The sequence below is a fragment of the Quercus lobata genome, chromosome 5 (assembly GCF_001633185.2).
Source record: "Quercus lobata isolate SW786 chromosome 5, ValleyOak3.0 Primary Assembly, whole genome shotgun sequence".
Taxonomy (NCBI): Eukaryota; Viridiplantae; Streptophyta; class Magnoliopsida; order Fagales; family Fagaceae; genus Quercus; species Quercus lobata.
Window position 1 is genome coordinate 17,397,096 of NC_044908.1, and position 16,170 is coordinate 17,413,265.

The window sequence follows — 16,170 nt, forward strand, 5'->3', positions numbered from 1 at the left end:
TGGTTTTTCTTTTGTGGATGTTCATCTGGGCTAACAATTCAAAACAATCTCATAAAATTTAGCAAATGATTTAATTTTTTTGATCTCTTTGATTTCGCATTTCTGCTTTGATTTTTTTAGTTAGATCCACAATTGTTTAGTTCACCTGCTCCTATTTGGTTTGTGAGAAAACATAGTGAAAATAATGGAGCATAAAATTTTGAATTCTCTATGGTTTTTTTTTTTTTTTTTGGTGTTTGTGTTTGATTACTAAGAAAATGCAAGAAAAACTAAGAATGCTCTAACATTTTTTTTTTTCTTTCTTTAAAATTGAGAAATTGATTTTATTTTTGAATTTAAGTGCTGGCCTAGTTTTTTAAGTATCTATTAAATATTTTTATTTTATTTTATTTTATTTGCCACATAAGCATCAAGTGTGTCAACTGTGCAATCTGTTAGCCACGTAAGCATTTTCTATTAGTGAATTAACGGTAGGGACTAAATTGATTGCAAGTTGAAAATAATAAAGAACAAATTGATTGTTATTAAAATGTAGGGACCAAATTGACTGTGACACTAAAATGCATGAACCAAAATAGTGTTTTCGCATTTCTCAAAAAAAGCAAAGTCAGTCACTATGTAAAATATAAAAACATTCCAAAGGACCAATAATAACTGTTCAAATTTATAAATGTCAAGAAAAAGAACAAAATCATAAGCTAGGTCATGTACAATATGGCCCTAAAGAGGACCATATTTAAACGGTCATGGGTTGAGTCTTTACACATGGAAATATGTTTATAAGAATTGACATCCCTTTAACATAAGGGAGTGAATTGTAGTGATCCAAAAAAGGGGTCTTGTAATTTATGTGGAAATGTGCTTATAAGGAATAACATCTCTTTAACATAAGGGGATGAATTGTAGTGACCCAAAAAAGGGGTCTTGCACATGAATTTTTTTAAGAAACATAAGGGCAAATCCAAGGTTATCGATTCCGTACTGTACCGGCTGGTACGGCTGAAATATATCGTACTGGCCAGCAATTCGGTACGCTCGACCCCTCTGTTTCGTACCGGAAAAAATACCGGCTGTACTGGCCTCGTACTGGCTGTACCGGCCAATTTCGGGCAATACCGGCCGGTACAAAAAAAAGTTTTTTTTTTTTTTTTTAAAGTTTTGTAATTTTTGAATTTTTGAATTTTTATTAGGACAGAATGGTAACTTATTTGCATTAACTTATTAGTATTATTTGTTTTCTTAGTATGCAATGGTAACTTTTAAGCTTTCTATTTTATTTTTTTTCCCTTTTAATTGATACTAAAGTCTAAAATCATGAATAATTAGTTTTGAATTAAGGAAATGTTTTATGGTAAACTTTTATATTTATTATAATATATATACACAGACACATACATATATATATATATATATATATATATAAATATTTATAAATATAATAAATAGCGATAAATCCGAAACGGTACACCGGTATTGACTGGTATCTGAAATATATCGTACCAGTGGCCAAACCGGTACTGCCTCTGGTACGGTATTAACATCCTTGAACAAATCACTTCTCCCTCATTATAACTACAGTTTTTTTTTTTTTTTTTTTTTTTTTTTTTTTTTTTAATTCAATTTGGAATTACAGTACCCAATTGCAGATTGGAACATGTAATCGGTGAGCTAATAAAAAAAGATTTATTAATTAATTTTTACTGTGGTAATGATTTGAGGATTTTAACTTAAATTTGGGTTTTTTAATATTCTTTACTTTCGAAATGTTCAAGACCCCATATGGATTTGAATGTCCAATTTCACTTGTGGCCTTTTTTTTTTTTTTTTTTTTTTGAGGAAAACTTGTGGCATATTCAATTATGCTTAGTGTAGGGACACAATTTGGGGCCCAAGCCCAAAAATGTATGAGGTCTTGGTCCAAGAAGCCCAACACAATGAATTTGTAGAGAATGGGTTGAAGAATTAGGGCCTAATGAGTTGTACAACAGCAAGTCTTGAATTAAATGACAGTTAAGTACAAATAGGAGATATTGATGTCAATGGACTTTAAGTTCGAAGAGGTTACAATTGTGTATGCTAATTACAGTTGGATATTGAGACAACTTAGGTTGCTACAGTGTTCTCTCCCCCTTTTTGTGATGTCCATCTCATAGGGATCTCTCGCATTATATAGCCATTTTTCAGTCATCTTGATCCTACACTTGTTGATCATTTGAATTCCCACTTGAGTGCCCGTCCCATCAAACACTCCCCTTCAACCTTCTGTGAGTTGTGGTAGTCAAGACAGTACTGTTCAGAGGTCCTCTTCACATAAATGCGACTAGAAAAGTAGCTGCAATACATTTAATACGATAGTAGTAGCTTTTCCTTAGATATTTTGTGTTTCCTTCTTCCCCGTATGTTTATGTGGCATACTCCTATCACTAGGGCCTTTCGGAGGGGCCTTAATTGCTAGAGTTACGCATTTGAGCTACATCCTTCGCATCTGAGGAGGTATTCTTCTTCGGATCATCTTTCATGTATTCTCTGTTTATGAGACTTTAATTAGGAGTCCCTTTTACAACCATTTGCCTCTCCTCGGACTTGTCAATTGTCCCAGGTGAAGCCTAAAGCCCACTATATGATTTTGGGCCTTTGTCCCAACACTTAGTAGGACTTTATTTTTTTTTTTTTTGGGAGAATAGTTATGGTTAGTAATAGAATTTAGAAATGGATAACATAGTAATCGGTGATTTTTTTTAGGGTTAAAGATATTTTGCATAAAATGATACTGTGATAGAGTAAGTGGTTAACTATGATATTAATTAAATTCTTATTTAGGTTTTATTTATTTATTTTGTCTTAGGCTTCAAGGATCATAGCTATGGACCAGTGAAACTTATGCAAGGTAAATTTCAATTAACTGGTTATATGTGCTGTCCTAATTTTTTTTTTTTCTCTTTTTGTTCTTTATATGTTTCCTTTGAAAAATTCTAGATTTAGAAATTCTCTATAAAGATGACCTTGATACGTTCCTTAGAATTCATTTCCTTTATATTTATAACTTACGACTTTCTTCTTGTTCTTGTAATTTGTAAATTGAACTCTTATTATTGAACTCTTCAAAACATTTTTATATTTTGCATTTTTACATGGAGAAAGTTTAGCCACAAAATTAGCTGTAACCTTACCTTACTTAATATCTTTTTATTAGAGGCAAATTTTGACAAATTCACCATTGGATGACATATTCTTCTTATATTCTTCATACTTGCAAAATTTCTAGAAAATTAAATATCAATAACTATGTCATCAATAAATTTTTCAAATTGCAAGTTTTTGTAATTTAAAATTACGTATAAAATATAAGGTTATATATAGATCATATAGTAAATAATATCTGATTGACACAAAATTTGACATGTATATTAAGAATATAAAAAATATGCAATTCAATGGTTAGATTTTCAAAATGTGTAATAATATTTATTTTATTGAGTAAGATTGTACTTTTAAGCTATAATCAATATTATAACTAAACTTTGTCTTTTTTATATCTTGTAATTATGGTTTAGTAATTAAATATATATGTTTTAATCTATTTTTGATTATATCACTTGAATTATATTAGTGACACCCACCCATATGGCCATGACCCGCAAACCCGCACTGTCGGTGTTACCCACGTTTGTCCAATTGTTGATAGCGGAGCGATGCCTCCAAATCAGTTAACACAAGGTTTTTTAGTTATTGACAGCGAGCTTCACGATGAGAAAGGAGAATTCCAAAAAGATCCTATAGAGTTGAGGGAATTATGAATGACCCTTGAGGCCTGAACATTGCCACCGATATTTTCAAGTTGACACCATCATTGGTTGTGGACCTTGTGGTGGAGTTCTATATTAGAGAATTGAAACTCGGGTTGCATAATTAGAGGAACGAATTTTAGTTTGAATCAGCTAAATGGGTGCCTCCAAATTTTCTTAACCAACAATTTTTTATTTTATTTTTAAATTGATACTATTTTACGGGAAATATTAAATACCTGTCAAAAACATCAATTATTTTTTTTTTTAATCTTTTTACATATAATAAATTTTTAAAAATATTTTCAAAATTGATATTTTTAGAGTATTTGTTAACTTTATCTTCTAATTTACACAACAGTGACAAATACCACTCTCTTCTCCATTTCTAATTTCTCGCCCAAGTTTCAAAATTTTGGAGCTCCCCATTTAGATTTGACTCAGGATTTTTTTATCGTTTGTCATATTAAAGTTGTGTTAATTTTTTTCTTTATTAAATTTCTTTTTCAAATTTCATTTAGAAAAAGTTGTGTGTTTTTTACAGCAGAACTTACTATCTCTATAAGCTAGAATAAGTATTTTTTATCAAATGAAACTACATTATTTATATCAAAATCTAATAAATATGAGATATGTATATTAAAATTACTACCAACTAACACATATTTTTCATTTGTCAATAGGGCAGTTATTTTTCAAAAACATATCGCTCGCTTGTTGCCATCAAATCCCAGACACTTTCATGCGCTAGCAATACAAAGCCATGTGCACGTGCTCCATGTCCACGTGCTCCATGTACCGAATCTTGATCTGACCGCACGTTAGGCCATGTCAGCCGTAAGGCCATGCTACAACGTAATTATTACAATGCCATGTGATCAATTTCAGACACATCAGCTTCCACATATATAGGCACCAGCATCTCCCTCTATCACTTATATTTAATATATATATATTATATATATATATATATATATATTGCCTCTCTTCCTGATTTAAAATAGAACCACATTTTTTTTTATAAGACATCAAATGTAGTTCTATTTGATGTCTTACTTATTAAATACTGTATCATTTTGTTTGACAATTTGTGTTAGTATGATAAATTGTGTATGCTAGCTGGTACTACTACTTGCAATTTGCAAAAGATGGCAGGGAGCAGCAAATAGTTGTAATTAATACTGCTACTATTCTATTTTGTTTCTCAACTTTAGACCATGATTGTCACTATCTGCTCCACCAACACAACAACTATTTTATTTATTTGCTCATTGTAAATCGAAGATCCAGCCTGAATACAAACCACACAAAGGTGGCAATTTGATAGAAGGCCAATGGTTTTTATGCACATATTGCATACACTCTTTTTTTCTTTTGGAAGAGTGTATATCAGATCTGGAAAAATTCCATGTGAGATTTTGTGTATTTTCTGATTACTACCTTGCCAAGGGAGTTTGTCCAGAATGCACAAAGTTCATTCCACTAATTTGGTCTAAATCTATCTCAAAACCCTCATGCTTCCGAGCCAACTCCATTGCCAAACATTGCTTTAATTCCATCACTACATAAGTCATGGTTGGCCTTTTGGTGGAAGTGAAAGATACACAACTCATTGCCACTTCAATTGCTTTCCAAATAGAATTAATGTCAAGGTCTCGTTCTAATCTCGGATCCATAATATTCTTAACATCCCCTCTTTCAACCATGGAATTAACCCATTTAATTATATGAACTTTCTCAGGAGTTTTAGTAATTGCAGGTTGCCCTGTGATTATTTCCAATAGAACAACCCCGAAGCTAAAAACATCACTCTTCTCGTTCAACCGGTTTGTTGCATAGTACCTGTAAGCCAAAGATGTAACGTAATCTATACTCAAGCGAAATGAGAACCAGGTTATTAAATGATCTACCATTCCAAGTTTTATGGTTAGTTTTGTGATTCGAGTTAGGTAAACTTAAAAATATTACTATATTAGTATCTTTAACCAAAATGTGTGTTTGACAATTCCATCTTCTCTAGTTAGTTTGGTCAAACTATAATACTTGGATCAAAGGAAAAAGAAAAGAAATTAAGGGCTTTTATATATAACAAGAATGGTCGTATATCAGCGAAAATTTCTTATAATAACCATGTATACTGTATAGTATTCTAGGGACTTTGAGTAATTGAATTGATATATGATTGATTTTAGGTTAAGTTTGGAGAATTCAACATAGAACTATTTGAGTATGCAGAGTATAAGATATGTGAACTTTTCCGTAATTAGTATAAAAATGATAGAAATAAATATTTTATTTATGAAAATTATTAGTATTTCTTGGAAAATTTGATTTAATAATTTTAATTTCTTAATTTTAATTACATAATTGCAATTTATTCCATACTAAAATATTTTCCAAGTAATTTTTCTTATTAAGTTGGCTTATTCAGAATTTTCTACTTTTTCAAAATAGGATCAAGCATCTTGGAGATTGCGAAAATTTGAATAAAAGCTTTTATTGAGCTTTGACATTACGAATGTAATATTGAATATGTTTTAGAATCAGCTATTCAATCTGATAATGCAGTGGACTGGAAATTGCCAATAGAGGTACACATTGGTTTAGAATCTAGTTCATTCTGGGACTTATAAGTTATAACGTGATGACTAAGTATTTTGAGCCTAGTTACGAATATAGAGTGTGACCATTGCCGTATAGATTTGCTAGTACATGATCTTAGTATATGTATGAATTTTAATACAATAAAAAATTGCTATTTAATGTTTCATTGAAACTATTGATTTTATTGAGGTGATGTTGCGAAGTCTATGATTTTTACGTTGCTTTGAAAATTGTTTACAGTTTCTTTTGCCTGACAGCTTCACAGACAACCTTCTGAAGGGCATACCAGGCCTGCATTCTTGTAACTAAAAACTAGTGTCTCTGTAACAGGTCTAAGTGCACCTATATCCAGCCTTGCTAACTTCTATGTAACCTGTTGGAATTTTACTTGTAACACTCTTTTCAATCAGTAATATATATTCTATCTTTGGCCTCAAAAAAAAAAAAAAAAAAGTCAGGAAGTTGGTTACTTTCTAAGTAGTCAAGCTCACTTTATTTCTTCCATTTTCATTTTCAAATTGTTTAATAACAATTAGTTTTGAGGCCTTCGTTGAGTTTGTCGCATTAGAAAAAATTATGAATTTTGGAATAAGATCAGACTTTTAATGTTTGATTTTTTGTCGTTTATGTATTTTATGCACTTGAAGTTTTGGGTTCTTGTTATCTGTAATATTTGAAGCAATTGAAGTTTTGGATTTCTTTTTTCTCTAATATTTGAAGATTCTTTTGGCATACGAATTATTCGAGTTTAATTTTGATTTTTATTTGATGAATAATATTTGGGGTTAAATATTAGTCTTTGAGAAAGGCTTTACATACTTCAAAAGTAAAAACCTAATACGTGTGCGATCCTTTTTGTATGCCTAGTTCATTTACGTGACAAACACAGGTCCAAATTTTTTTTTTAAAAAAATAGTGACTGTCAAAATTATGTAATTTGCTGAGCCCTATAGCTTAATTGGTTGGAGTTTCTTAGAGATTCAAACAGAAAAATCTTAGGTTCAAATCCCCCACCTTTTTGTAACTATTGATTTATCCCAAAAAAAAAAAAAAAAACAAAAAAACACAAAACAAAAAAACAAAAATATGCAATGCAAATACTTACTCGGGGTCAAGGTATCCTGGTGTGCCAACAACTTTTGTTGAGACATGAGTGCCACCTTCATCGGGGATAACTTTAGACATCCCTAAATCAGTTAGTTTTGCCTGAAAATTTACATCTAATAAGATGTTTGTAGACTTCATGTCACGGTGGATAATGGGTGGCTTGCAACCATTGTGCAAATACTCCAATCCTTCAAAATTGAAAATTCAATTTCAGACACAATAGTTCAATTACATTGGAGACACACACACACAGAGGCAAATATGTACTTTCTGACCTTGTGCTGAGTCCATCGCTATTTTGAGTCTAGTTTCCCAACTCAGGGAACTTGCATTTTTATCTGTAAAGAATAATAGATCCAACTAAGTAATTACAGTTTAATAAACTCACAAATTGGAAGAAAGTTAATATTTTTATAGTGAAAGATTCTTAGTATGATCAATACCTGACAGATGCATTGCCAAGTTTCCATTTTCCATATACTCATAGATGAGCCCCATATTGGTGTTTTCATGGCAATATCCATCAAAAGAAGTTATGTTTTTGTGATGGACTTTGAAAGAAAATTGGCCTGTAGATTAAGGTCACATCTTATATCAATGTGAATTCAAAAGAATTCATATAAGAATTTTTTATACAAATATAAGTGAGTTCGTAGGTTTTACTTTTCTATACAAAAAAATTGTTATTTTAAAATATTAACATATAATTATAAATATTTAAGTGAGAATTTTGTAGAATACAATTGAATATTATTACTTTTATTGGCCTACCTTGGTTTTAAGGTTACTGTGATAAGTTTAATATGGAAATTGGTCTGCAGGCCGAATTACTCAATTCTCAGAGGTAGCTCCTGAAATATTTTCTAATGTGTTCATTAAAAAACTTAAATTACATAAAATTTAATTAAAAGAGATTTTCATATATTGACCCAAAAAAAAACACATCCACTCACACAAATACACAAGGTCTTACCATTTCTATCTACAATTTTTTTTTTTTTTTTTGAAATTTTTGCATGATAGTCTCATTACCAAGTTACATCTCTATTAAAATTATAGTTAGATAAAAATTTTCTTGGGATTTTTCTTTTTGTTTGTAAGGACCTAATATATTGTTAAGGGGAGTAAAATTTAAGAGCAAAATTTGGCTACAAACTTAATTATACCCTAAGGCTACAACTCTCATTAAATAAATTAACATGGTCAATTTTGAAAATCTAATTATTAAATTACATGTTCTTTATTAGACATGGCAAAACGGGTCAGAATTTTCTAACCTGACCCGAACTCGATTATTTGATCCGAAGCAAAAACGGGTTGACCCATGACCCGACCCATGTTTTTTTGCGGGTCAACCCGACCTGACCCATGACCCAAACCATTTCTTAAAACTTTTTTTTTTTTTGGAAAAAAAAAAATTAAGACAATATTGGTTTAATTGTTTATTATGAGTTTTTAGGAAACAATTGAAACATTTACATAACTGCATGCAAATGAATTAAAAGATGAATAGTTGAGTATTCTATAATGAGTAAAGATTTTTAAATATCAAATAGTAAAGTAAATGCCAAGATAATCTGGCTATAGTAGAATTAAAAACATAGATTTGAAATTGTAGACATGTTTGAGAAACATTCATAAGTGTGAAAATAATGAAGCCAAAGTATCAAATTAGCATAAATTATGAATGCTTAGACCTATTTTTTAACTATTTCTATCCAAAATAAACGGTTTTTCAAAATAAATTATGATATTTCTTAGAGTATGTGTTGCTTAACAATAATATGATATTCATAAAAGAGACCATATCATGTATAAATAAGTAAACAATCAAATTTTAATATATATTTTCAAATTGAAATAGACTGCCAACTACAATTGATAATATATTATAAAATTAATTTTCAAGATTGTAAATTTCTTATATGTTTTTATTTTTTATCAAATGAGTTATCCAATAAGTTATTTGTAATTTTGTTTTATACTTTGGAATATTGATATTGTGTAAAAATAAAACTTGTGTACTTGTCTTTGTATTATTTTGTTTTAGTTAGCAATGTTGGGATTTGTATAATTTTAAAATTATTGAATAAATATTAATAAGTTTAACTGAGTTCATTCTTGATATAAGTGGTGAATTCAAAGTAATGCATTTTACATCAAGTAATTTGTTGCATGATTTTCCAAATTGCAAATACATGTTATTTTCTTTGTAAAAAAATTTATATGAAAAATACGGGTCAACTTGACTTGCAATCCGATTGACCCGAATGCCTTTTTAACCCGCTTAAAATGATCCCTTTTTGACTTGCAGCTTGATTGACCTGACCTGAACCTGACCCGACCCGACCCACCCGTTTGCCATGTCTATTCTTTATGTTCTTAAAACGCATGTTAAATTTCATGTCAATTGTATGTTATTTACTTTTGATCTGTAAATTTATTTTTTATGTATAATTTTAGACTACAAAAACTTGAAATTTAAATATTTGATTGATGACATACCTATTAATCTTTGATCTTCTTGAAATTTTGTAAATATGGAGGATATAAAAATAAAATGTATTTATTTGTGGATTTGTCAAAATTCACGTTAAAAAAAATATTGAATAGAGTTATAGTCTTAGTTTACAACCAAGTTTGTTACCAAATTTTATCCAAAATTTAATTATGTTGGGCCTAAAATATTGTAGGGTGGTTACAAATATTTTTTAAGGATTAAAAAATCATAAATTTTTAAAATTTATATATAATAAAAAAAATTTAGGTCAAGGTGGTCCGATGACCACCCTGAACTAAACGTAGAGCCATCGGTGTCAATTCTCTTGCTTTTGCTCTCTCTAGCTTTCTTTCACTACGTTTTCTTTTTTCTTTCTTTCTATTTCAACTTGGTACTAAAATGGCACAGAATAAACACGCAATAGAGGTCAAATCTCATTCTAGCTTAACGGAACCCTTAAATCCATAAGAAGTTCCTTGAATCCACCAAAGAAAAAAAGAAAAGGAAACCCTTTCTTGAAAATATCATTAAAAATATGAGTTCAAATTTTTGTTTACATAGTGCAAGCCTATTTAAGGCTTATTTTGTAAGTCAAAATATTCCTAAACTGATCTTATTTAAAACCCTAATAGGACACTAATTTTGAAAGTTCAATTAGTGTATAAAACACTATGAACGTTTAGACCCTCAATTAACAAATTACCAATTCAAGCTTAATATCAAACAATTAATGTGCGGAATATGAACATAAGTTTAATACAGAATTGATAAATAATCTAAACTAAATAAAATCACATCCACAACATAAATTAAATGGCAAAGATTAAGAGAAGAGAGATACAAATACAAGGACAACACAATGATGTGTTATCGAAGAGGAAATCGAAGCTCTCGACATAAAACCTCACCGCCGCCCTCCAAGTGGTAAATAATCCACTAAAAAATGTAGTTGGGATATATGAACAGTAGAAGACCCTCTAAGCCTAATCTACCCAATGTACCTAAGCCCTCCAAGTTCCTACTCGAACGAGGTTATGCCGAACTTATTTCTTTTTTAGCTTACCGAATTCCGCTACTTGACCATAGCATCAACTAATATGAAATTGGTTCTTTCTTAACTGCTTCCCAAAGTACCAAACAGCATTCTCACAGATATGGGTATAGTGGGAAAATGTTTTGGTAATGTACCTCTCAAGGATGTAACAATGAAGAGGAAGAGAGTAGATGAATTTGAAGAGACTATGTGAAGATTGTGGATGAATCAATCTTTTTTTTCTCTAGGGTTTCTCTCTCAAAATTCTCTCTAGAAGTTCTCTACATTTCGTGGGTATAAGGGTCTATATATAGTGGAGTGAGAAAGGAATGCGAAGAGTTAGTTTTTCCCAAACAGGGTGGTCTGGCGACTTGGCCTCGCGACTGGACTGAGTTGTGAGTTCAAGTCGCGAGCTGTTGGCCTGGCCAGCTTGAGACTTTTGTCTTGTAGTGCAACAGCTGGTATGACTCTTCAGCTCCCCTACATGCTTCACATGTGTGCCAGCTTTGGCGGCTTGCCAGTCGCGAGTCACTCGCGAGTTCTAGCCGTGAGTCTCTACATCCTTACACAATCTTGAGTATTTCTTCACACTCTCTCACTCACTACCCTCACATGATTCTCACCTAAATATAGGGTTACTAATTGCTAAAATACAAGCAAATTTGACATGGAATAAAACCAACAAGATGGTTGATAAAATTCAACCTTACAAATTTGACTATAAATAAAACCCATAAAAACACTTAAAATCAAGCAAATAAAATCTTAAATACTGTAATTCAGAAAATTAACTAAAAATATAAAAAATTAATAAACGAATACAAATTACCCCTCATATTTTTTCCTACATCATAAAACCGCAATTTCTATTCCTCAACAACCTTCGTTGTAGCCTACATTATAAACATTAGAGTTCACACCTAAGATCTAATTGCCCGAGATCCCATCTATACCAAAATTTCTCAAATGTACATTAGAGTCCTCTCAGATTTGTAGTGTTGAGGTCACAAATACCTCTATAGACATCCTTCACATGTCTCACGTGCTTGGAGTCCTCATACTCCCAATTTCATCCTGGCGACATGCCTGCTGACTTACTATTTGGCTTTCATGAAATGTTCCTACCAAACAATACGCATTTTGGAGACATGTCTATTTGTGCTCACACACATTAGAGATCTTTCCACATCTTTCACATGCATGCATCATGTGCTTCACCGGGTTTCTTCATCTTTGATATACTTTTAGTCATTTCTTGGTGGGAACCGATTCATTCAATTGGCACTAAAGACTTTCTTTCCAAACTAGAGTTTTAGTGGGATGCCATCATGCCATAATATCTTTAGATACTTCTTCCATAAATATTTAAACCATAGTTTTATAATAGATAAATATTTAAACCATAGTTTTATAATAGCATGAGTTACTGTGGTTTTCAAGGTATGAACACTGCACCAACTATATATCTATATATACTCTACATTGGGTTTATTGTAAGTTATAACATATAGTAGTTCAATATGATAAATATATAGTCATTAAGGATATTTTGCTTTAGACGTATAATATGTAGGCCAGTATGATTATCTTTCGTTAAAATCAAGTTATTTATCACTCTCACAGTTAAGAATATTTGTTACCTACCTCTGCTTGAAATTCCTTATACCCTTGAACTGATGAATGTGAAAGCATCTTCACAGCAACTTGAAAGCCATCTAAGTAGCCATGATAAACTGTTCCGAAGCCTCCTTTCCCGATAACGCTTTCAAAATTGTTGGTAATGCTCTGGACCTCCGAGTATGTGAACTGCTGTTTCTTAGACTCTAACACCATACCTTGTTCATTGGATACAAAGTTCAACTCCCTTGCTGGTGTATCTGCTAAAATGTGACAATTTAATGAGGCATATGTTATCTTTGTCCCTTTTGCTTCCACAGAAAATTGACATTTTAGTGATTTAAAACTGGGATACCCAAAAACGTCCAAGCTTCAAGAATAAAACATAAATAGTTATTATACCTTTTTTCCTCCTTTTAAGGTGCCACAATAGAGCAATTCCACTTGATAAGAGGATGGCAAATCCAACAACTGCTGCTACTATTGGAACAACAATATTCTTTTTGTTTTTGCATTGACTAGACACACAAGGATTTGGATCTGGATTTCCTCCATTACTAGCAAGATTTGGATTTCCGCCAACACTAGTATCAACAATGAAAGTAAAACTTTAAACTGCAGCTAATACCAAGAACCTCTTGATCTTCTATCTTATACTAACGGTAGCTATAGAACTACTCAATGATTTGGCTAAAGTTTGGATATATCATAGCACTAATTTATAGAAAAAAATTTGGTGTCAAGGGAAAAATTATTAAAACAGAAATAACGATAATCCTTTGAGTAAATAACAGACCTGAGAAAAAGTAGTCCCTTATTTGATCTTTCAATGAGTTCCATGGGAATGGACCCTGAGAGGCTGTTATTTTGAAGGATTCTGTGAAGATAGAATATCATGATTTCCACATTCTTACAAAAATAAACTGACAGTGTAACTTGAATCCTGAGTAACTTACAGGACACGCAAAAGTGGTAGCTGTGACAGAAAAATGGGAATAGTTCCATTTAAGCTATTGTTTGATAGATCCCTGAAATAAGCAAGCTATCATGTTAAATTAATATCAGTCACCAGAAAAGGAAAAAAAAAAAAAAAGTGCTACCTAGTTTTAATTAGCAAAAAATTGAATATATCTCTGGTTCATTTGAAATGCTTACAAATACTGTATCATTGTGAGATTTGATATGAAAGGAGCTATCTCCCCAGTCAATCCACTTGAGGATAAGTTCCTAATTGCGAGATCAACAAATTGAGATTTGGAATAAATTAAAATATTAGGATGTATACTTTATATATTTAGAAGGCATAAACTTACAAGGATATGATGCTGGGTGAATCATAACTATTGTAGCTGCAATTAAGACCGTTCCACGCGTAATCTTTAGGGGCACATGGATCTCCCTGCCAGTTTCTCTTTATTCGATATATGGATTTGATATTCTTGATAGCATCAACTAATTATTTCATAGGCATAAAATGAGAAATATGAAAGAAGTTAAAGAAACAAATAATGAAGTAATGATCATATACAAATTAAGCATGTGGTGCTGAATTTTTATGCGGTAAGAACATACCATCTTCTTGGTCTGTTTGTGCTTGTAAAAACTGTTTCAATGTGTAGAACTCGACTGCGTTGAGAATGGGCGGAAGGGTTGAAGTTTCAGTTTGATTTATCCAAATCTGAAACTGTTGTCCAATTTCTCCATCTGGGCTGCTGTGTACTGTACTCGTGGATAAGTACCTGGGAACAAAAGATCCCTCCCACAAATTACCATTCAAAAAGATGTTGCATTGTCTAGACTGGTTCGGTTGAAGGTTTTCTGATTCAGCAAAGTGCATGTAGATATATTGGATCACCGCGTTACCACCGCCAGGAGTCCAAGTAATAAACATGGGATCATTTATATTGAATTTTGTGACTGCAGTACTCATGACTAATTGCGGTACTTGGTAATAATCGGGGTGGCCTATGCCATCAATCGAAAGATTGGTAGCAATGTTTTTCCATATATTTAGGTTCAAGGGTTGCCATATGCGGTCAAAAACATCATCTTTGTACCCAAGTAAAAAACATATCATATCAGGCTATTTGTTTGAAGGCCCATTAACAACTACAAACCATTAGGTATTTGTTAATAAATTATTTTAATAAAATTTTAATATCATTTTTATAAGAAATATGAAAATACAAATAAAAAAATCAATTTTTTTTTTCTTTTCTCATAAAAAATATCTAAATGTATTTTTTAAATCAATATATTTAAGATATTCATTAACTTTACTCTTGTTTGAAAATGACTGTACTAAGTGTGTGTTTGATAACACTTATTTTTGTCATCTTATTTTACTATTTAATTTATTTTTGTTACAAATAATGGGTCTCACTACACTTTTTTATACTATTTATTAATCTTGCTATACTATTTCAGTTAACTATTATTTTTATTTATAACTTTCAGCAAAAAAGTTTTTAATTTTAGTAAAATAAGCGGATCTCAAACAGACCTTAAGTGTTACTGAAAGGATAAAAAATTAAAATTGGCATACTTGTAACTTCTATTGGTTTGTGAACCGCAATCAAACCGCTCAACGAGATCCAGTGATCTTGATTTAGGTACGTAAGTATTGTTGTTCAAAGGTCTTTCCTCTAACACTGATACGAAAGGTGTCCCGTTGCCCGTGTTCACAAGACAAACATAGATGTCTTCTGATAAGGATAGATGCATAATTTCCTTTGTTAATGTACTTGATGCATCTGTCACTGCCACTGTGTCCCACTTGTTTACTCCAAGATACAAATCAAAATTTGGGATTTTGCCTATGCCATCATAGTTCCCATACATGAAACTTGCTCGGATCAAATAGTTCCTGTTTTTTCCTGGTGAAGGTCTTAATGTGTAACAATTTTTGGTTCCTTCAGGAAAGCTGCGGACAGTCCAAAACTGCTGTTCAAGAGAATTGGTTCTGTATTCGACTGAAATATTCCCATTTTTACCTGTTTCTGTGAACGTTGAGTCTGAAGCGTAATTGATTTCTGTTATTCCATCTTTATAGCTTGAGTCATCTGGTATCCCACAGTCTATGCTGATGAAGCCTGAGATACAAGAGGATTAGCTTTATGTTTAGAGTGCAACAATATATATATAGTGGTGCTCAAAAGATTTAGATTGTCAAACCTAATTGATCCTGCTGGGAATGAACAAGGACTGTGAGAGCAAAAGCACCATGAAGTATTATTGCAAATGGAAAATGCTTTGCCATTTCCAACACTGTTTCCTTTCCTTGGCATGCCTTTTCAGATTTCAATCCTATAAATAGTGCTTTGCTCTAAGTTGGATGTTGAGCAAGTCTTACATTGATGAGATATAGTATTTGAGCAACCAGGTCAATTACTTATATGTAGCGAAGAATGATATATCATGATCCGAATTCTGTCTTTGTCAAAAGACACTAACATTTCTTTATTCTCAAAAAAATAAAAAATTCCCTTTCAAATCCATCGGTTGGCATTGTCTTTAAAATACTT

At 31.6% G+C, this 16,170-nt stretch overlaps 1 protein-coding gene across 1 annotated transcript; it reads right to left on the bottom strand.

Moving 5' to 3' along the window:
* Positions 1-5,221: 5,221 nt before the first annotated feature.
* LOC115990091 (probable LRR receptor-like serine/threonine-protein kinase At1g05700) lies at positions 5,222-15,905 on the bottom strand. The gene is made up of 13 exons (XM_031113954.1): positions 15,821-15,905; positions 15,193-15,738; positions 14,219-14,704; positions 13,960-14,098; positions 13,802-13,873; positions 13,603-13,674; positions 13,443-13,523; positions 13,049-13,230; positions 12,670-12,909; positions 7,940-8,065; positions 7,772-7,834; positions 7,495-7,684; positions 5,222-5,627 (listed from the first exon to the last, which is right to left on the bottom strand). Exons 1-13 carry the CDS (start codon positions 15,903-15,905, stop codon positions 5,222-5,224), a joined length of 2,688 nt encoding a protein of 895 aa, XP_030969814.1.
* Positions 15,906-16,170: the final 265 nt, after the last annotated feature.